The sequence below is a fragment of the Branchiostoma lanceolatum genome, chromosome 4, assembly GCF_035083965.1.
Source record: "Branchiostoma lanceolatum isolate klBraLanc5 chromosome 4, klBraLanc5.hap2, whole genome shotgun sequence".
NCBI lineage: Eukaryota > Metazoa > Chordata > Leptocardii > Amphioxiformes > Branchiostomatidae > Branchiostoma > Branchiostoma lanceolatum.
In genome coordinates, this window is record NC_089725.1 from 4543320 (window position 1) to 4566866 (window position 23547).

The 23547-nt window shown below is 41.4% G+C and overlaps 1 protein-coding gene across 1 annotated transcript; it reads left to right on the forward strand.

The window, feature by feature from the left end:
- The first annotated feature begins 3466 nt into the window (after positions 1 to 3466).
- Positions 3467 to 23103, forward strand: LOC136432290 (solute carrier organic anion transporter family member 4C1-like). Its single transcript, XM_066423456.1, has 11 exons — positions 3467 to 3891; positions 6753 to 6950; positions 7688 to 7966; positions 9148 to 9246; positions 16814 to 16916; positions 18677 to 18798; positions 19375 to 19635; positions 20704 to 20899; positions 21431 to 21590; positions 22181 to 22356; positions 22966 to 23103. The coding sequence occupies exons 1-11, from the start codon at positions 3753 to 3755 to the stop codon at positions 23048 to 23050; spliced, it is 1818 nt and encodes a 605-aa protein (XP_066279553.1). The 5' UTR covers positions 3467 to 3752; the 3' UTR covers positions 23051 to 23103.
- The last annotated feature ends 444 nt before the right edge of the window (positions 23104 to 23547 follow it).

A 23547-nucleotide genomic window follows, 5' to 3' on the forward strand; every position in this document is an offset into this window, starting at 1 on the left:
AACTGCTCACTTTGACTTTGTCTCTGATTTTTCCTCTCAAATTCTCTCAATAACACAGGAAATACCCTTTCAGAAGGTTCAATTCTTAGAATTTGAAACGCTCCAGGGTCCACTTTTTAACGTCCAAGGGTGTTTTTTTCAAGGCGGACTTATTTGTATCACCAGCGGGGCTGGAATCCTAGAAAAAACTGCTAACTTTGCCTCTGATTTTTTTCTTTGAAATCCTCTCAAAAACATGGGAAATGCCATATCAGAAGGTTCAATTTTTAAAATTTTCCGGGGGGGGGGGCATACCCCCGGACCCCCTAGAAAGCTCGCGCCTGCGGCGATCGTCTCGCGCCTACGGCGATCGATGGTCCCTCAAACATTAGAAAGAACCCCTCAATTCAAAATCCTGGCTACGGGCATGGGGGTAGCGTTAAACAACACCCAATGTCGGAAATCGCGGAATCTCTTTTTTTTTTCCTTACAAAAACGTCAATAAACTACGTCCCAGCAAAATCTCATCCCAGGTGGAAAAGAAGAATAAATTCAATTCCTCAGAATAAGTTGTCACGAGTATTAAAGGTCATGAGAAAATAAAAATCAAGCTGTCTGTATGCATTCTTTTGTAAACCTCTGTCGAAATCAAAATTTCTCTCCAATATTAAACTTGCTGTTTTCAAAATTGATAAAGAAAATCTCCCACCTAGTATCAAAAACATGGCCTCATATGTGCCTTGAGTGTACGTCTTACGATTAATCCAATATTGAAGATCTGATTAGACGATCTTGAAGACATTGGAGATACCCAGCTGTCCCTGACCACGGACCTAAAGCGGACGGTGGTACGTAGAAGAACTCAAGTGTTGGGCCCACTAGGCTGATATTACTTATTATTGTCCCCAAAATAACCATTCAAGAGCAATTATCATTTGAATTGTAAATTGAGAGGGAACCTGTTTGATGTTAAAAAATGTTGATGCTGTTTCAGCTGCAGTTCTAATTTGCTTTTATATATGACCCCGTTCACACTCATTTTTTTCAATCGCGATTGAAGTATAATCGCGATTGTTCGATCCGATCGCGATTGAACGCAAAGAAACTTTTGCGTTCACACTGCTTTTCGCCAAGTGGATTAAAGTACGCCGTGATCCGATCGCGATTGAAGCACGATTGAAGCATGCTATCGGCGATCATCTGGTAAATGTTGTTGTTGTCCTTGTTGTCCTTGTTTTGTGTCTATTTTTCCGCTAGACATTGTCACTTGGTGCGGTAAATGTCCCTCTTTCGGTGACATTTCCCCAGTTTGGCCTGCACCTCCTCTCTCCCCCAGATTGCGATGAGGACCCTAGTCTCCTCATCGCGCCATCTGCCACCAGCTGAAGTTGCTGACGGAGTTTTATTCTTCTTCTTGGGCATTGTTGACAATGAAAAGTTGCTATTGTTGTAAAAGAGCGATCTGACGTGCGGATTGGGTTTGTTTTCCCGCGCGATGCGAACTATGAACCCACGTACCCGCATGTATGACCTCCCACCCCCGGAACCAGCCGAAATCTCCGCCGATCGCGATGGAATGAATCGTAGTTGTGTTCACACTCAAAATTTGATAGGATTGGATTGGATCCGATCACGATTAATCCAATCAAACTACCTCCGGAGGTAGTTACAATCCAATCGCGATTGGATCGTTTTGGATCGTTCCAATCGCGATTGGGAGCGTTCACACTGAAAAAATCAATCGCGATCGGATCGATTCAATCGCGATTATACTTCAATCGCGATTGAAAAAAATGAGTGTGAACGGGGTCTATGTCTCTTCACGTACCGCCACTAGGAATTACCGTTTATTCTACTCCATTTTATTTTCGTTTTATCAAAATCCTTTTAGAGAATTTTTCTCTATAAACGGTAAAACAGTAGTATCCGTTTATATAAGAGCATTGCATACATTTACTAGGCTATATTTTCTAAGTTCTACCATCAAAGGTTTCATACACAGTATATGCGGTTAATGGATCTTGTGATCCTGTGTATTCATATCTTATTTTCATTGCCAGTAACAAACCTAATAGTTTACATGAACTGGACAAAACTTGTTAATTAACTTCTTTATCCTGACCGGTAGATCAAAAGGTTGCAGAACGAACGTGAAATTGCTAAATTTTGTTCCTTTCAGGAATGGAGAAAGAAAGACTCAGCAATATGGACTTGAGGCTAATTTGACCCAAAACAAAACCATTCAGATCACGAAAAACAATATTTAAGAAACTATAGAACCTCTCTAAAACTGCAATATACCAATGCTTAACTTCTTTCGTTCGTTCCGTTTCTTCATTCAGACCCTTGTAGTGCTTAGAAGCACAAAGGGCAGCAAGTTTCCTTTGCTTTTTATGTAGCAGGGCATATATTACAGGGAGAGGTTACTAGCCCTTCTCGATTCACCTTCTCTACCGAAAGACTGGTGCAGTCCCAACTGAAATGCCCTTCCCAGGATTGAACCGGAGTCTCCCATTTAACAAATAATGGACTGCTACTAGTTGAGCTAGGAGTGTCCATGTGGTGTAGTGGTCTGCGCCTCTGCTACTCTGCCACATCTGGTTCAAATTACTTGGACCAGAAGGCCCGAGTTCAAGCCCCGGGTTAGGACACTTCTGGGCAAGAGGCGCATTGAGTCATACCAAAGACTTTATAAAAAATGGTACATACTTCTGAAACAGTATGGAAGTGGACTAGCCCCCTGCTGCAGTGATTGCACCACAGTGTGGCCCAGGGCTATGAAACGGGGATGGGCACCGCCCTATACATCAATTATGGTGTGGGAGGATTTTAACTAACTAACTAGTTGAGCTATAGGGACACCCTTTCAATGATAACTTACAGCCGAAGCCTTCACGTTGACGCGGTGCTGATGACAAATATTGACGGATTTTGACGGATATTTATCATGGTTGCGATGTCCGATAAATCGAGGGATGGATGTCATTCACAGTCCCGCTTATACTGCTTGAAATCAATACGTGGTATCCCCGGGGTCGCATGTTTATAGTGAAACCAGTGTCCACGCCATTGTCTTCCAAGAATACCTGTCTCTCTTTTGGACTGTGGGGTAGCCTTAGGCGCAGTTGTCTTCTGGTCAGTTTACTGCTTGACAAACTGCTTATGCTTGCAGTCACACGCTGTCGTTCTAACAACAGTCCATATCAAACCATCTGCAGCTGGTTGTTGCTGTATTTTTAAGACCTTTTAAGTAGCGTCATCGCGAGTTTCAAGGTTCAAGAGAGAGAACCATAAAAAGGGTCGCAGTTTGCCATGGACAACCCAGGATTTCATAGCACTGAGCAGGAGGTATGTCTGAAGATATCTGTATCTACATGTATATAATATTGAGCAGGAGGTGTGTCTGAAGATATCTGTATCAAAAATTCAAAATAGCCGGTATAACCACCCTTCGGTGTAACAGGCCAACTTCACTGGCACGCGGCGCGGTAGCAGTTGGTTATATTACACTGAAGAACCTGTCATACCTAACCTAAAAAATGTCAAAGTGCATACGTGGATATCTGGAGTGTGCATGCCTCTCTATTCTTTTATGCTAAGTAATAATGCTACATTGGTAGATCTCTTTAAATTCGCCACCATGAATTCATCATGCAGCTGTCTTGGGGTACCTCCTGAAGTTATGAGAGTCGATGACACCTCTGCCGCTGTTTTAAAAATGCACACATGACATGACATCTGCATCTGTTTAACCAAGTATTTTACCCGATTCTATGACCAAAATCTCCGGATCTCTGGATTATCCTTATTTCAACTTGTTACAGCATAAGGATCGTGACCTTGGAGATGGCACCCAACAAAATGCACAGGAAAATGTCTGTACGAAAACAACTATCGGTGGCGAGAAGCAAGGTATGGGGACGTACTATATAACGTATACATTCACATTTCGCAACCTCATTTGCTTGTGTAAGCTTCGCGGTTTGAACTTTGCATGTGCAGTATCTGTATGGCCTGCAAAACCGCCCTTCGGCGTAACACATCAGATTCGCAGGCACGCGGCGTGATAGCAGCTGGTTATATCATATTGAAGGGCTTATCACACCTAACTTTTGAAGTCACGGCGAAACATTGTGGGTAATGTGTCAATCTTGGAAGGCTTCAGGCTAACAGAACACAATATTTATCCCCGACGCGGTACATATACAGAAAGTAGTCCGGCCAGAAATCTTGAATAGTGGGCGAAGGTCGCATGTATATTTAGATTTTTTTACGGTAGGTTTAAACTCAAACACATTCGCTTTTCGCATTATCTAGTGCACCCTAGCATATTATATACCGCGTTGAAGCCAGTCACCCCTTGACCCTTAACTATAGAAATCTCCATAGGCCGAAAACTGTGTAATGTTACCATAGGTAAAACACGTCTAGACAAAAATGTTAGCTTCCAAGTTAACGGCCTTCACCTTTAACCTCGATTCAAACCGTGAATCAGCTGAAGGTTACTTTCCTAGCTAAACTGCGAGTTCCCTTTGTATCGTCTCTATCGAGTATTAAGATTTTCCTCAGTATGAAATACGGTTAATACTGTATTTCATACTTTCTTTCCCCGTACCATCCCACAATGGAATACCCTGCCTGGCACGGTTGCGACGGCTCCCACCGTTGAGTCGTTCCGTGCCAGGCTGGAGGCCTGCCCGCCTTAGCCCGGGACCTCAACTCCCCCCCCCCCACCTACTTTGCCCCTGAAGGGGTTATTTTGGGGCAACCCCTATGTAGATGTAGATGTAATAGCAAATCATTACATAATTTCATAGGGTATCGTCTAGAAAAGGTGAAATCTACTAATACAGCCTTTGTAATCATCGAGTTATGCACGCTTCAGATATCAAGGAGTTCAAGATGTTATTGAGAAGGTCTTGATAACACAATCTTTTTTTTTAGATACTCACTAACCGTAAGTCACTTTTCAGCCCCCAGCCTAATTAACTGCTGCCCCGACTTTCATGCCTAACGTTAGTACCCTCTTACCTGATGTTTTTTCTCCGGAATTGCTGACATGTTTTGGTGGTGCATATCAGTAAGATACGATCTGACCACATTCACTTCACATATACCTTATCCATATCTCAATATTAATATAATAAGCACTTGACAAGATAACTACCTTTAAATACTATGTGCATCGCACAGACATCCTTTTTTAAGACAAATTTGGTATGTACGTATTCAGCGAAGACCACCCTACAACATCCCGTTGAGGCTATGTCTACTACTATAATAAGAACAAATATTTTTCATAATATGTTAAAAAAATTGACAAAAATAGGCCATTGGAAATATTCATGAAGGCATAGCTAAGCACTGGAATCCTTCACAACAATGGTCTCAACGAGAGATTGTTGTGCAACATGTGTTCTTTCCATCCATGTTTTTTGTAAGTTGGAATGACATTATCTGAACATGCACCACTTGATTAAAAGATAGACTACAAAATAAGGACTTTTGGCATCCCCAGATGTGAAATGTGATCTCTTTGTTATGATTTGTGAACAATATGGCCAATCAGGTTGTTGACACAGCACCCTCACAGTAGGAGAGCAGACTACCTGGGCAGAACAATTGCTTGTTCACGCTTTTTCAAAGCTTTACCTGGCAGTGGCTTACCTGCCAGACACAGTATGGCTTGGTTTTAGAAATAATACACAAACATGGTCTCAAGCATAGGTGACGTATAAACAATCATTCTCTTTATGTTATCTCAAATTTTTAAAGTACAACATGCATACACATGCGGTTGCTAAGAAATTTTTTGCTATGTATGTCCAAACACTGGGACTTGGTCCATATGATAAAAGCTCTGAGATGTTGATGACCTCGCCTGATACAACATTTCTCAGTCAGTGCAGAGAAACAAAACAGGAGGGGGTGGCATTGCTCCCCTGGTTTGTTGCATGTTTTTTCTCCAGCAAGTCCGTCTCTATTGATTCGAGTCTTGGATCCCCTTTTCATCAATTTTTGTAAATCTTACGCAATTTGCAAGCAGCTACGGTTTTTAAGTCAAGGAAATCTCATTATTGCATTCTGTTTGGTACAAGATCGTAACGTTACAGGTTTACACAACGGGAAGTGCAGTTTCTATCTCCTCTTGAACGCCAATCAACCCTGTTCAATCTGGCAACTTTTATATGTTTTATATGTCTGGCTAAGTATTTCAAGTCATTAACAACTGTTCGGTGTGAATCTATAAATTTATTTGACGTGTGTGTTTTACAGTCGATATGTGTATCTACCCAACTTCAATAGAAGTTAAATATGCTAGAAATAGTTTGTAGACACGGGAAAACGTTTTAAAATTGAACCCATTGTTGATTTCTTAGAATACACATCCTAGCTTGGTTTTCCAGACAGCCATATATGAAGCTCATTCACACTCCCCAGGGTGCCCCAGGGTGCCTGGCCTGTCCAGCGGCACCCCACCTGAAAAGTTTTCACAGTAGGTGGAGAGGGGGCAATTATTGAACAATGGGGAAAATGTGTGAAAATTGCGGTCAAAGGTGGTTGCTATGTGTTGCTAGGGTAGCCAACGCCCATTTCAGTGAACTGCCAGAAAGTGACTTACGGTTAGTGAGTATGGCTGTCTTAAGGTACCCGGCGGAATTATGAGAAATGATGCTAGTTTATTTTTAGTTGTTACATATAATCTGTTTTTTCTACCTCATTACCGTGAGTGTTTAGTCAGGTCATAGCTGTGGTCTGTTTGTATATTTCAGATGCCACTGCTGTCCACCAGGAGAAGTTCGGTTGGGGAAGATTCAGGCCTGACTCTCTGCAGTTCCTAGGCACCGTCCAGGGAATGTTGGCCCTGTTGGTTATTTGCACCATGGCCCAAAACATGACACATGGAGGGATGATCGGAGCGACCATCTCTACAATCGAGAAACGATATCAACTTCCCAGCTCAAAATCAGGTTAGGTCCGACTTTTACAACTTTGATGATTTCAGAGTTACGTTTTTGTAGCAGCCGAATTTTGGACGGTTTATCAACTGAACACAGCGACTTTTCGCTTTTCATGGCCGTAGGTAAGACACAAAGTCAACATCAAACAGATAACGGTGGCTGCCATTTGAATTTTCCTTCAGGGACGGGAGACAACACCGACTTCCAACGACATTTGAACCTTTGCTCACGTCACAAGTCTGTAAGGTTACGTGCTGTAAACCGTGGCAATTTGGATCACCAGTTCCTCTGAAGAAGAACCAGAGGCTGCTTAAAAATTCCCTTTTTGGAAAATAGTTGAATTTGGCAATGACCGTGCTAATTAATTTTTCTCTATGTCCTCGTGCCGCAAGCGGTAAGGCAGCCCCACTGCTTCGCCATCTGGATCAAATTCCGTGGATCCTAGGGCCCGCGTTCTATCCTAGGAGTCGACTCGAGCTCGGACATGTTGAAAGGAATTACATTCGTCATTTCGGATGATGACGTAAAGCCGGCGACCCCGTGTATGAGGGAGCTTCGGACGTAAGCCTCAAGCGTCAAACCTTTGCGCGTAAAAGAACCCAACACACTAATCGAGAAGAGTAGGGGTGACCCGGTGTGCTTGACCAAAAGCGCGAGCCGTGGGGGAGCCGCATTGCACTACCACTAGCTAATTGAAAAAGCATTCTGCTTCACCTCAATTGAGGATGTCTGCTTTACCTTTTTAGGTCTCCTATCAACCATCTACGATGTGGCGAACGCTTCAGCAGCCCTGCTGGTCACCTTCATCGTCAAGACCAGGCAGGGGAAAATACAGGGGGTAGCAGCAGGCACCTTCCTGCTCGGACTGGGGTATTTCTTGTACAGTCTCCCACATTTCCTGGTGGGGCTGTACGACTATGGCGAGACCGTGAGCGCGACCTGTGTCCCCTCATCTAACAGCAGCTTCACCACTTGCGTAGAGGAAGAGCGAGGTCTCTCTGACTTCCTGTTTGTCTTCCTTTTTGGTAAGTTCTGTATGACATTTTCTTAGTTACCTCGATGAAGAAGGAGGTTTTGTAGTCAGTTGCTGTGTTTGTTTGTTTGTTTGTTTGTTTGTTTGTGAGTAATGGTGTGTGTCCGTAGTTCTTCAATCGGCATTTGAATACTAATCACGTCAGGAAGTCATGGGTCAAAGGTGCCAAAAGGTCCCAGAAAGTTGGCAGGAAATGATGTTCGCCCCAATTACGTCCAGTGTTTTCCCACTGCATGTGACAGGAAATAGAAATGACCCAGAACCAGGATAAGGGCACCTTACTTAGTGTTTTTTCTCAATGGATTAATAAGACTGATAAACAAGAAAACTACCAAACAACTAGGTCTTTTAAGGAGGTTTGAGGTGCACAAACTCTTGTTTATGTTCTGTTTTGTTTGTTTTATGTTGTTTGATGGGGGCATCTTTTAAAGAATTCACATCCTTCAGAGATCTAGTGATATTACACACATGAGAACTGGACTTGGATGATACAAGATCAATCAATGCAAAGGCGTACATTCCGTTTGATGATCCCGATTGAAGAAAGTTCTTTTAGATTCCGTGTGGGGAGATATTACAGCACATTACGTCATATGCCAGACAACAAAACACTTCAACGAGCATCGGTAAATGTCCAGACCCTAGCTACTGTGTACTCAGTGTATTTGTGATAGATATATGTATTTTCCGGATAGCTCATAGCAAGGAGGTTTAATCCTCCTTGCTTATAGGTGACGTCTAAATGGTGGCATGCCGGGTTCTGTGTTTAAGGCTGTTGACTCACAATCCACCGAAATGTTCTGGGTTCGAATCCCTAGCAGGTCCCAGTGTTGTGCTGTTGGGAAAGGTACATTACACCTATTCCCTGACTACGTAGCTTCGGTTAGGGACGTCCTCTGGGAAGGGATGTAAAGCTGAGGTCCCCTGTTTGTGGAACCGTAAAAGAACCCAACACGCTTACAGAAAAGAGTAAGGGTTCATCCTGGTGTGAGTGGATCAAACCTTACAGTCTGGTCTTATACAGCTTGTACCTACTTTACAAAACTGGTGTGTTATGCCTTTACTGGTTATGCAAAACAAACAAATTCTGACAACAATTAGGATATATAGACTTAGATGGATCTTACTTTAAATCAATCTTTAACCTTCTTGTTTAAATCACTGTATTTGTAGCACAAGTGTTGAACGCAATCGGAGGTCTGACGATTTACGTATTTGGAAGTGACCTTCTCGAGAGCACCGCGCCACAGGGATCAGGTGGATTCTATCTCGGTAAGTTCCCCACCACATTGTAAACATAAAGACAAGTTCTCTTGATATTCGAATGAAAGCTCATCTGTGTTGGTAGAGTACATCTTCTGAAGTTTAGAGCTTTTATCCAACACAAAGAACTCACCATAACTTCACAATCAGGTGTTACTGCCCTGATCTGGTTACGAGGCCGGGTCGTTTAAAATGTGCCTAACCAGGTAGCAAACGCCATTACTCACAGTTTAAGTAGAAACTATTAATCTTTCTATGTCCACTAGATTTCAAATTATTATCGTCGTTTTCCTGCGAATGACGCCCGTTATCGCTACCATAGGGATATAGACCTTCAAAATTTCACAAAATGTGAAGTAATGTGTCTACAAATGAAAATATTCGGAAGGGGAAATTTTAGGGAAATGTGAATGTGAATCGTATTACGTGAATCGTATTACTGTACGGGGTACTGAACATCCACCCTGAACGCTAACCGCTGCCATTTCGGCATCCTTATGAACGTCCTTGCCTTATTTGCTCACTGGACATGTCCCTTGAATGCATATGGCGGCACTGTCTAAGACAATGCACGCCCCTTTTCTGTCAATCAAAAATTATTCCGCTCCAGTTTTCAGATATTTGCGTATCCAACAAAATTCACACTAACTCTTCCCATATTTTCCACATTATTTACATGTTTTTCAATTAGGCTGACCAAATGTACATAAAGGGTCACATGGGAAAACATGGGCATTTGAACTGAGACCAAAGGTGTGCGGGTCAACTTTAGATCTCTCTAGAAATGACCGAGTCTGATTACAGCTCTGGCTTCTTGCAAGAATAGATCTCGCAAGAACATTATGTTATTTAGTGGACATCAATAGAAAGTCTGGTAGTTTCTATTTTACCCTAAATCGAGAACCGGTGATATTTGACGTTTTCTTATCGACGATACACCCCCCGTCTACACCCGGTAGATTTCTAGCGGGGACGAGCGGGGACCAATCAGATGGCTGCTGACAGGTCACCAACTGTCACCGTCAGGTAGCCAAAAACGGCCTTCTCGCGGACTATTCGCACCCTTAGTTTCATGTAAATTTCAGATATCCAAGCCAAGCCCATGATCATTAGTTTAGCACCGGGAGTTTTAAAGTCCTCTCTTCAAAACTAGTATCCTTTCGAAAGATTACGGGTAGAAACTGTGAGGATGAAGTTTTACACCTTCAATGGCGCTACACTCGGTCGATCCGAGAAGGAACAAATCCTGACGACGCTGATATTTGTGAAGTGGACCCAACATTTCCCACCAAGACGAAGCGATCGAAGACGGGCCGGGCACAAAAATGGAGAGAAATCAAGTCCAAACTGGTTCTGAATGAAAGTTTCTTGGCGCACTGTGAGGCCCATAATCACCGACTTCCGAGGAGAGAAGACATTGAACTCATTTTCCGACAAAGTCACCAAACAACGGGTCCGGAGTCCGCCAGCGCCGCGTCTCCGATTCACCGGTCATGGCAACAGACTTGGTTATTTTGTCTCCACACTTTTAGTGTGTGAGACGTCCTGGATACGAAAGCCGATAGACCCAGCATTTGTATCATTATACAGTGTATATTGCTTTTCTGTGATTTGTAATGGTGAAGGTGAACTATGTCCACATGTTGTACAGTTATATGTTTCTTTAAACTTACATTTGTTGAAGGTTGAATCTACGTACTGACTGTGGCCAAACAAACTCAACTGTACATGTTTGATGAAAGTTTGTATATGTTACATTAACTCTTATTGTTATTTCTGTGTATAGAAGAAAGCTTAGGATAGTGCTTCAGTGTACACGGCAGAAAATGCTCTCTCTAAAGTATGGCGCGACGGGCTATACCGCATTATGGAATAAAACGTTATGTATTTCAGTCTTGATAATATTGAAACTTTGTCTGATCCCTATAACATTAATTTGATCCATATTACATTCATTTGAAGCCCAAAACAAATGCTTCACACAAATATTATTCTGACAATGATAACCCTAACCCACAAGGGAAGCTAGTACAATTTGAATCTACCAAGAAAGGAAGCCCTTGAAAAAATTCTTTGTAATGTGAATGAGCAGACAATGAGTGTGAAATACTCCTTCTGTCGCTCGTATGCCACCAGATTGATAGATCAGTGCTAATTACCTAATCTGCAAGTGAATGAATCCGGCTCACGGGCTCTGATAAATTATTCATCCCCTACGGTCCCCGCTAGAAATCTACCGGGTGTCTTTCAGTGACAGGTGGGGGGCGTAACTTTGGTCAGTTATTACTTCGTAACCATGAATGGGAAAGTAAAGCAGTATCATTTCCTCAAATACCCACCAAGTGCCCTATCGTTTGAATGTAAGGTTTGAAAATTCCAATAAAGAGATTGAATTTTAGACCGGTGCAATTCGTCTATAATGCTTTTAGTATGGGGTGGGTGGGAAGCGTAACTTTGGTCAGCTATTACTTCGTAACCATGAATGGGAAAGTAAAGCAGTATCATTTCCTCAAATACCCACCAAGTGCCCTATCGTTTGAATGTAAAGTTTGAAAATTCCAATAAAGAGATTGAATTTTAGACCGGTGCAATTCGTCTATAATGCTTTTAGTATGGGGTGGGGGGGGGGCGTAACTTTGGTCAGCTATTACTTCGTAACCATGAATGAGAAAGTAAAGCAGTATCATTTCCTCAAATACCCACCAAGTGCCCTATCGTTTGAATGTAAAGTTTGAAAATTCCGATAAAGAGATGGAATTTTAGAAGGGTGCAATTCGTCTATAATGCTTTAAGTATGGGGTGGGGGGGCGTAACTTTGGTCAGCTATTACTTCGTAACCATGAATGAGAAAGTAAAGCAGTATCATTTCCTCAAATACCCACCAAGTGCCCTATTGTTTGAATGTAAAGTTTGAAAATTCCGATAAAGAGATTGAATTTTAGACCGGTGCAATTCGTCTATAATGCTTTAAGTATGGGGTGGGTGGGAAGCGTAACTTTGGTCAGCTATTACTTCGTAACCATGAATGAGAAAGTAAAGCAGTATCATTTCCTCAAATACCCACCAAGTACCCTATCGTTTGAATGTAAAGTTTGAAAATTCCAATAAAGAGATTGAATTTTAGACCGGTGCAATTCGTCTATAATGCTTTAAGTATGGGGTGGGTGGGAAGCGTAACTTTGGTCAGCTATTACTTCGTAACCATGAATGAGAAAGTAAAGCAGTATCTTTTCCTCAAATACCCACCAAGTGCCCTATCGTTTGAATGTAAAGTTTGAAAATTCCAATAAAGAGATTGAATTTTAGACCGGTGCAATTCGTCTATAATGCTTTAAGAATAGGGTGGGTGAGAAGCGTAACTTTGGTCAGCTATTACTTCGTAACCATGAATGAGAAAGTAAAGCAGTATCATTTCCTGAAATACCCACCAAGTGCCCTATCGTTTGAATGTAAAGTTTGAAAATTCCAATAAAGAGATTGAATTTTAGACCGGTGCAATTCGTCTATAATGATTTAAGTATGGGGTGGGTGGGAAGCGTAACTTTGGTCAGCTATTACTTCGTAACCATGAATGAGAAAGTAAAGCAGTATCATTTCCTCAAATACCCACCAAGTGCCCTATCGTTTGAATGTAAAGTTTGAAAATTCCAATAAAGAGATTGAATTTTAGACCGGTGCAATTCGTCTATAATGCTTTAAGTATGGGGTGGGTGGGGGCCGTAACTTTGGTCAGCTATTACTTCGTAACCATGAATGAGAAAGTAAAGCAGTATCATTTCCTCAAATACCCACCAAGTGCCCTATCGTTTGAATGTAAAGTTTGAAAATTCCAATAAAGAGATTGAATTTTAGACCGGTGCAATTCGTCTATAATGCTTTTAGTATGGGGTGGGTGGGGGGCGTAACTTTGGTCAGCTATTACTTCGTAACCATGAATGAGAAAGTAAAGCAGTATCATTTCCTCAAATACCCACCAAGTGCCCTATCGTTTGAATGTAAAGTTTGAAAATTCCAATAAAGAGATTGAATTTTAGACCGGTGCAATTCGTCTATAATGCTTTAAGAATAGGGTGGGAGGGGGGGGGGCGTAACTTTGGTCAGCTATTACTTCGTCACCATGAATGAGAAAGTAAAGCAGTATCATTTCCTCAAATACCCACCAAGTGCCCTATCGTTTGAATGTAAAGTTTGAAAATTCCAATAAAGAGATTGAATTTTAGACCGGTGCAATTCGTCTATAATGCTTTAAGTATGGGGTGGGTGAGAAGCGTAACTTTGGTCAGCTATTACTTCGTAACCATGAATGAGAAAGTAAAGCAGTATCATTTCCTGAAATACCCACCAAGTGCCCTATCGTTTGAATGTAAAGTTTGAAAATTCCAATAAAGAGATTAAATTTTAGACCGGTGCAATTCGTCTATGATGCTTTAAGTATGGGGTGGGTGAGAAGCGTAACTTTGGTCAGCTATTACTTCATAACCATGAATGAGAAAGTAAAGCAGTATCATTTCCTCAAATACCCGCCAAGTGCCCTATCGTTTGAATGTAAAGTTTGAAAATTCCAATAAAGAGATTGAATTTTAGACCGGTGCAATTCGTCTATGATGCTTTAAGTATGGGGTGGGTGGGGGATCGTAACTTTGGTCAGCTATTACTTCATAACCATGAATGAGAAAGTAAAGCAGTATCATTTCCTCAAATACCCGCCAAGTGCCCTATCGTTTGAATGTAAAGTTTGAAAATTCCAATAAAGAGATTGAATTTTAGACCGGTGCAATTCGTCTATAATGCTTTAAGTATGGGGTGGGTGGGGGGCGTAACTTTGGTCAGCTATTACTTCGTAACCATGAATGAGAAAGTAAAGCAGTATCTTTTCCTCAAATACCCACCAAGTGCCCTATCGTTTGAATGTAAAGTTTGAAAATTCCAATAAAGAGATTGAATTTTAGACCGGTGCAATTCGTCTATAATGCTTTAAGAATAGGGTGGGTGAGAAGCGTAACTTTGGTCAGCTATTACTTCGTAACCATGAATGAGAAAGTAAAGCAGTATCATTTCCTGAAATACCCACCAAGTGCCCTATCGTTTGAATGTAAAGTTTGAAAATTCCAATAAAGAGATTGAATTTTAGACCGGTGCAATTCGTTTATAATGCTTTAAGTATGGGGTGGGTGGGAAGCGTAACTTTGGTCAGCTATTACTTCGTAACCATGAATGAAAACATAAAGCAGTATCATTTCCTGAAATACCCACCAAGTGCCCTATCGTTTGAATGTAAAGTTTGAAAATTCCAATAAAGAGATTGAATTTTAGACCGGTGCAATTCGTCTATAATGCTTTAAGTATGGGGTGGGTGAGAAGCGTAACTTTGGTCAGCTATTACTTCGTAACCATGAATGAGAAAGTAAAGCAGTATCATTTCATCAAATACCCACCAAGTGCCCTATCGTTTGAATGTAAAGTTTGAAAATTCCAATAAAGAGATTGAATTTTAGACCGGTGCAATTCGTCTATAATGCTTTAAGTATGGGGTGGGTGGGGGCCGTAACTTTGGTCAGCTATTACTTCGTAACCATGAATGAGAAAGTAAAGCAGTATCATTTCCTCAAATACCCACCTAGTGCCCTATCGTTTGAATGTAAAGTTTGAAAATTCCAATAAAGAGATTGAATTTTAGACCGGTGCAATTCGTCTATAATGCTTTAAGTATGGGGTGGGTGGGAAGCGTAACTTTGGTCAGCTATAACTTCGTAACCATGAATGAGAAAGGAAAGCAGTATCATTTCCTCAAATACCCACCAAGTGCCCTATCGTTTGAATGTAAAGTTTGAAAATTCCGATAAAGAGATTGAATTTTAGTAGGGTGCAATTCGTCTATAATGCTTTAGGTATGGGGTGGGGGGCGTAACTTTGGTCAGCTATTACTTCGTAACCATGAATGAGAAAGTAAAGCAGTATCATTTCCTCAAATACCCACCAAGTACCCTATCGTTTGAATGTAAAGTTTGAAAATTCCGATAAAGAGATTGAATTTTAGACCGGTGCAATTCGTCTATAATGCTTTAAGTATGGGGTGGGTGAGAAGCGTAACTTTGGTCAGCTATTACTTCATAACCATGAATGAGAAAGTAAAGCAGTATCATTTCCTCAAATATACGCCAAGTGCCCTATCGTTTGAATGTAAAGTTTGAAAATTCCAATAAAGAGATTGAATTTTAGACCGGTGCAATTCGTCTATAATGCTTTAAGTATGGGGTGGGTGGGGGGCGTAACTTTGGTCAGCTATTACTTCGTAACCATGAATGAGAAAGTAAAGCAGTATCATTTCCTCAAATACCCACCAAGTGCCCTATCGTTTGAATGTAAAGTTTGAAAATTCCAATAAAGAGATTGAATTTTAGACCGGTGCAATTCGTCTATAATGCTTTAGGTATGGGGTGGGTGAGAAGCGTAACTTTGGTCAGCTATTACTTCGTAACCATGAATGAGAAAGTAAAGCAGTATCATTTCCTCAAATACCCACCAAGTGCCCTATCGTTTGAATGTAAAGTTTGAAAATTCCGATAAAGAGATGGAATTTTAGAAGGGTGCAATTCGTCTATAATGCTTTAGTTATGGGGTGGGGGGCGTAACTTTGGTCAGCTATTACTTCGTAACCATGAATGAGAAAGTAAAGCAGTATCATTTCCTCAAGTACCCACCAAGTGCCCTATCGTTTGAATGTAAAGTTTGAAAATTCCAATAAAGAGATTGAATTTTAGACCGGTGCAATTCGTCTATAATGCTTTAAGTATGGGGTGGGTGGGGGGCGTAACTTTGGTCAGCTATTACTTCATAACCATGAATGAGAAAGTAAAGCAGTATCATTTCCTCAAATACCCACCAAGTGTTTGAATGTAAAGTTTGAAAATTTCACTTAAGAGATTGAATTTTAGACCGGTGCAATTCGTCTATAATGCTTTAAGTATGGGGTGGATGGGGGGCGTAACTTAACTGTGGTCAGCTATTACTTCGTAACCATGAATGAGAAAGTAAAGCAGTATCACTTCCTCAAATACCCGCCAAGTGCCCTATCGTTTGAATGTAAAGTTTGAAAATTCCAATAAAGAGATTGAATTTTAGACCGGTGCAATTCGTCTATAATGCTTTAAGTATTGGGTGGGTGGGGAAGCACCCCCCCCCCCCAACACACACACACATACGCACACATACCCACACCCACCCACACACATACATCTTCCAAATCTGAAACAGTTTCTTTTTTCTTCATTCATCCCTAATTGGTTGCAAGGGCTGTCCCTGGTGAAGCTCAACTAGTAGCAGCCTCACAGTTGAGCTCCTGGTTCTACTTAGGTGACTGGGAGACCCTGGCTCAATCCTGGGAAGGGCATCTCGGTTGGGGCTGCACATATTTTGGAAGGGAGGAGGTCACGCGGCCCCGATCATGTAGAAAGGAATGGCTAGCACCCCCTCCCTGTACAAACATACCCCGCTACTTAAACAGTAAAGAAACTTGCTGCCCTATGTGCCACTAGGCGCTTCAAGGTGAACAACAGAAACAACTTCTTGGTTGCAGGTATTCTTAATGCCTTCAGAGGAGCAGCCGGGGCGTTAGGATTTATTGTGACCGGTCAGCTTTTGAAGATTTTCATCGATTTCAACAAAGCTGGGAATATTCCGTAAGTACATGCATTTGATAAATTATTTGTTATCAGACCATGGCTATCAGAGCTGTAGCTCAAGCGTGCGAGGCGTTTTCAAAACTCATCGTTAAGTTTTTGTGTATACTTCTAGTATTCTCCCCTGTAAGCAATGCACACTTAATTTACTTACTTTACTTTGGTCGAGCCCCAAAAGCTTTCTCCACTCCACCCTTTCTTCACTGATTGCGGCTGCAGGATGTTTCTACTACAGCAGCAGATAACAGTGGACTACTACTACTACCCAATCTTCCATCAGGGACTGGATTTCCTTCACTTCAGTAGGGTTAATATCAGCTCTTAGCGTATCGATGAAGGTGCCTTTTGGTCTTCCACGGCTTCTTTTCCTTTTTGTGGGTTCCCGTAACACTAGTCTGGAGGCTATGACATCCGGATGTCTGATGCAATGAGCAGCTAATTTCAATCTTCTTGCTTTTATTTTCCCTGAAACAGCTGCTTGTTGGTAAGTATGCACACTTGTAAGCAATTATTTGAGAGAGTCAGGATATCTCTAGATCAGTCTGAAAACTCTTGAACATCGGCACGCTTTATACACACGTTTTCGGTCGACAAGCGGGCAGAGTTGACTCCAAATCTACTTAGCGAAGTCGACTCAGCACTTCGGGGTACTCAAGTAGCGTTTCCCCGAGTCGCTCAGCTGTGGGGGCTAGTTGCGTTTCTCGTGTGTGTAAATCCGCGGAGTCGACTTGGAATGAACTCGCACCATTTTCTGTTAACATGTTGTGTATGTTAGTCAACTACTGTTGCGTCCACGGTATCTGGGACATGGCGGAAGGTCATGGTAGATCCTGACTACTGTAGAAACTCAGTGTCTGGTCAATCAATAGGACGACAGAGATTCAAAACTCATCTGGAGTCGGGGGGAAACCAGAAAGTCATATTTTCCACCTTATGCAGTCAGCTTTTAGTGCTGTATTTCAAACAACTAAGATACCATAATGAGGAACCACAGCATACACGTGAAGGTAACTAGTTATATGTATGTTGATAACACAGCGATGTTTTGTCAAAGTTTGCAAACCATAAAACTTGTTTTATATATAGCCTAGTATAGAGGCGTACACCGTGGGCGTTCCAAGTCACTTCGCCGTCCCGTGTGTAAACAGAACGCTCAAGATCGAGTCAACTCCGCTGGCTGAGTTGACTCGGAGTCGACTCAAAAACGCCTGTGTAAAGCGGGCTTACGATTCACTGAAATTAATGAATGAATGAAGACCTTTATTGTACATTCGTGCCCCGATGGGCTAAATACAGGTCGTTTAACATAAACCTAACTAACATGTAAGTGACATACACAGTGAAATAAATACAGTACATAGTTAAACATAACGTTACATGGTAGACGAAAGTGATAAGCTAAGCTAATCCAGTAGAGTCAACTTCTTCTCGCTTCTTTGCACATGTGTAGATATATGAACAGATCATGTTTCTTGTACAAGGGTTGTCTAGACGCAACAAAAATATGAATTTATCCGTTGCGTTTAAATATTCAAAGTATGGGAACTTCTCATTTATACGTTTGAAAAGAACATTTCTTTCTATATCGTAAAGATTACAATCTAAAATGAAGTGTCGCTCATCTTCTATTTGATTTAACTTACAATATTGGCAAAGCCTATTTTCTAGAAGCGTGCGGTTGTGCCTTCCTGTTTAATTAATGCAAATAGCTAAGTCGGCCTCCATGTTGGTGTCCCTATGATGTCATGTTCCATGTCCAGTCCTTCGGACGGGGGAGACGATGCCCGCTGGCTGGGTGCCTGGTGGCTCGGCTTCCTTCCACTTGCTGTAGCCGCAATTTTGACTGCTCCGTGGCTACTCGGATTGCCTGGGAAAATACCAGGTAAGGCGCTGAAAACAAATTGAGAAAATGCCCAACATGGCTAGGAAAATAGTTTGGAATCAATTATTTAAAAAAAAACGTCAGTCAGCAATGATCAGAATTGAACTGTAATTTCCAATGTGTAGGTCATTTCTGGGGCTTCCTATGCCACGAAATCTGCTGTGATATTAGTTAATGAATGAATGAACTTTATTGCTCAACAATCGTACATGGTACAATGTATGGCATCAAATCAACAATACTATAAGGCTAATCTATCCTACAATTCTACTAATATTATCGAAACCAGTACATGTATATGGGTTACAATATATAGTCATGTATGGGTAATTCTGTCTCGCTTTTGAAATGATTTATGGAGCAATTGACCAATGTAGATGGATATAGGAGTTGGACATGACAACAGTACATCGAAAGTATCGCTTTGGGTACTAGATAGGGAGAAGTCTGTCTTAGTAGTAATAGTCTGATATTAGTTGAGCTCTAAAGTTGACCCACACACCTCAGGTCGCAGCTGAATAGTCCATATATCCCACGCCCTTCTGAAAGACCCTCTTATGTTCCCTTTACACCCAGCCAAGGAGACTGCAGCCACAGATAAAGGGATCGAAACTGTGCCAGAGGAAGAAGAAAAAGCGAACGAGGCTAAGGGATTACAACGAGACCCCGAGAACTTCTTCAAGCAGCTCTGGGTCCTATTCACTAACCCGACATACATGTTCACGATTATATCGGGTACCGGTGTCAACATGTGCGTTACTGGTCTGCTGACGTTTGGCATCAAGTACGTTGAGAACCAATTCGCCATGTCGGCAGGCTCTGCTTCCATCGTCGGAGGTAGGGTAACGTTTTTCCCACCAGAAAAGCTTTACACTTGAACTTATTAAACAAAGAGACTTTCGGCACTTACCCAAATTTTCGACTGTGCGGCACCAAGTCTTGAAAGAATGTACAATCCACCGCTTTTGTGACTTTGTCACTTAATGCAGATAGAACACGTCACTTTATGCAGATAGAACACGTCACTTTATGCAGATAGAACACGTCACTTTATGCAGATAGAACACGTCACTTTATGCAGATAGAGCACGTCACTTTATGCAGATAGAACACGTCACTTTATGCAGATAGAACACGCCACTTTATGCAGATAGAACACGTCACTTTATGCAGATAGAGCACGTCACTTCATCAGCAGTGAATCAAAAGCTTACTGCGTCCCCCGTCTTTATTTGGTGATGGTTGTAACTTGTATGCAAGGAAAGCTTTTCAATGCCATATCAATGTTTTCTGTATGTTATGATACTCCATGAAATATTTGTGCGGTGGTATTCTAGTTCTGTTTCTGTAGTTTTTGTTGATGTTGCAAAGTAATCTAGTGTCAAAGAAAGATAACAAAATATTAATATTCTAAGAATTACCTCCAAATCAAAAGAACTGACCTCTGTGTATCTTTCTGTGAGGCAAGTTTTTTTTTTACTTGTCTATACTTATTTCTTCCAGGTTTAAGCATAGTTCTTGCAAGTTTTTTTTACTTCAGTTTTTTTCTCCTATGTTTATTTCTTCAAGGTTTAAGCATAGTTCTTGCAAGTTTTTTTGACTTCAGTTTTTCTCCTATATTTATTTTTTCAAGGTTTAAGCATAGTTCTTGCAAGTTTTTTTTTAGTTCAGTTTTTTTCTCCTATATTTATTTCTTCAAGGTTTAAGCATAGTTCTTGCAAGTTTTTTTTACTTCAGTTTTTTTCTCCTATACAGTATTTATTTCTTCAAGGTCTAAGCATAGTTCTTGCAAGTTTTTTTTTTACTTCAGTTTTTTCTCCTATATTTATATCTTCAAAGTTTAAGCATAGTTCTTGCAAGTTTTTTTGACTTCAGTTTTTTTCCTCCTATATTCATTTCTTCAAGGTTTAAGCATAGTTCTTTCCGCGATGCTTGGGTCAGTCCTTGGAGGTCTCATCATGAAGAAGTACAAGATGGGAGTGACGGGGTCTCTGAAGCTCGTCTCGATTGCAACCGCCTCTTTGTTCGTCCTGCCGTTCGTCTTCCTTGTTCGCTGTCCAAACGCCACCATGGCAGGTGTCACGGTTCCGTACGGAAACGGGTAAGGAATTCCAGTTTTGGACGACAGGATTAAACGAGGGCGGTTCAATAAAAAATTGACATGACCCACTTCTATGTCATAGTAGGAGGAACAGTGTAGAAACTGAGAATGTGACATTATGGGCGCGGTCATTTTGTTTGCAGCGGTCAGGTATTTTACCTGTGCGCCGCACGTCAGTTGGCGAAAAGTCGCAACGTTGACAAAATTTCCTGGCGCGATTTGGCGCAGTCTATTGAGATACCCGCTTTATCAGGAGTTCATAATGAAAATAAGCATGTAGGTATGCGTATCTTCACACACGGGCTGTTTCAGCATCCTGCATTGACAAATCTTTATTGAACATGCCACGTAGGCATTTTACATTTCCTTATACATCTAGCTTGGTTCAAAATATACGAGCAAATATGAGCTTTTGAGTTTTATCATAGATCTAGTATGACATATATTCAAGTTGCCAAATATTGCACAAACGGCCAACATACATCTCTGGATAGTAGGTATGGCAATAAGACGATTGTTTTTTCGTGGTAGGTCGATGCCCCGCACCCCTATCGTCGGTACAGATGAGCTAGTGTCCCCCTGTAACCAGGCCTGCCCCTGCCCGCCCTCATACAACCCCGTGTGTGGAGAGAACGGCGTGGAGTACTTCTCGCCATGTCTCGCGGGATGTCAGAATGTCTCACAGGAAGACGTAAGTGTGTAATAGTGGACGCAATCTGTTAAAAGAATCTATCCAGTTGCTTGAGTAAGTTTTGTACTGTGTATGGGATATGAGTACTAGTATATGTCCTTTTGATAAGATATATATATGGCTTATATGGTGATACCGGACTACTACTTGGGTACTACTACTTCTGAAGTATTCTTCACAAGAAATCAAAGATCTCATACCTCAATGAATAACGAGTAATCATCATCATATTTCATTCTTTTATTATAATCATATTTCATATCCTTATCATGCGCTATCCATATCCATGCTCAACAAGTCCCAAGCCACAAGCTTTCTCTATGGACTATACCACAGGAAGGGGGTGTCAACCTGGGATTAAGTCGAAACCTCAATAACTACCCAAATATCAAAACTCATACAGCTTTATAATTCATCAAAAGGATCCTGAGTTATAGGTACGAACACAAACACAAGGAAAAACAGTACCCGCGTCGGAGGTGAACCTCCTTCCCGGAGGTAATACAATGCATGTAGATGTATGCCCAGTTCTGTAAGATGTTTTAAATGCCATGTTTTAGACTTTTATTTCTTCAACACCCAAAATGCAGCAATACACATCTTGTTCCTGTCATGTTGGGAACCACACGATCGGTGAAACGTTTTCGGCGACCTCAGGGCGATGCTCCAATGGCTGCACCCTGCTCCCGCTGGCGATGTCTCTCCTTTCCCTCTTCTCACTCGGCATCGGCATGGATAACGCGCCAAGACTGGTCATCATGCTGAGGTGAGGCATCTAGTTATCCTCCGCTTATGACATCAAAGAGGAGCGCTACTCCAAAAGCAAATGTTATTCCCTAAAAGACCACATCCTTACGAATACAAGATCAAAACAAAATTTTGTAAAAAGGAAGAAATAGATCCTTAGTTCAGTAGCTGTGGCTCCCCATGGATATCCTTCATAGTATTCATCTGTGTTCCAATGGGATATTTGCTGACGATCCAGCTGCCAATATCTGAATTTTTCATTAAGAACAGAAAAATAGTATCTGATGAAACCAGCAAGTATCAATACGATTGTTATGAATGTATTAGATTCATAGTAGTTACTTTAAGATCTCGTTGCAACTAACGACAACAATGTGGTCATAGGTATAGTCTAACCTCATTGCCAAGTATTGTTTTGGTGTATCTGTGTGTGCCTACAGTATGTGTGTGTGTGTGTGTGTGTGTGTGTGTGTGTGTGTGTGTGTGTGTGTGTGACGGTATCTCTGACCCACTCGCAAAGCATCATTGGTAAACGGGTGAAGTCTGCCATCTCTGATTACTAGTTATCGTGATGCTCCATGATGTTCCATGTAAATGCTGATGCTTTGTTTTCTGCGACATTTCCCAGCTGTGTGAAGCAGAACCAGCGATCATTTGCTCTCGGCATCGACTCTGTCGTTCGTGTTCTCCTCGGTAGGTGTCCTCTCTGCTGACCCAGACATAGAGTATACTTTACTCTTAGCTTTGAAAGTTCATCTGTGTTGGTAGAAATCATCCTGACGCAAAATTGAACGGTAATTCTAAACACAAGAATTGGACTTGCCAGATTTTCGACTGATCAAATCCAGTTTTTGTCAAGGAATGAGCAATCCACCGCTTCTGTGACGTCGCATGGGACTGGATGAGCAGTGGATCATAAGTTGCAGAAAGTTATCTTTTTACAAAAGGAATAAAAAAAGTCATTCATATCAGGGCGTTACAACTATACCTTTAACAGTGACATCCCTGACAATTTGGATAAGTCCAATTTTTTAGTTGGAAATTGCAGTTAAACAATGCTTTAGTATACTTTACTCCGTTCCTCCGAGAACTGTTCTAAAAGAGTTCACCGGACCTACTTAAAGTTACTGTAGGAGGCTGACATACTACACAACATATATCTCTATAGGTCACAGTAGTATTTTTAGTTCTGATGAGTTTCTCTTTTGCG

Coding starts and splice junctions, on each gene's coding strand:
- LOC136432290 (XM_066423456.1), top strand. CDS start 3,753: ATGACCAAAATCTCCGGATCTCTGGATTATCCTTATTTCAACTTGTTA. Junction 7,967..9,147: donor CCTGTTTGTCTTCCTTTTTG/GTAAGTTCTGTA, acceptor CTGTATTTGTAG/CACAAGTGTTGAACGCAATC. Junction 20,900..21,430: donor ACGGTTCCGTACGGAAACGG/GTAAGGAATTCC, acceptor TTTTCGTGGTAG/GTCGATGCCCCGCACCCCTA.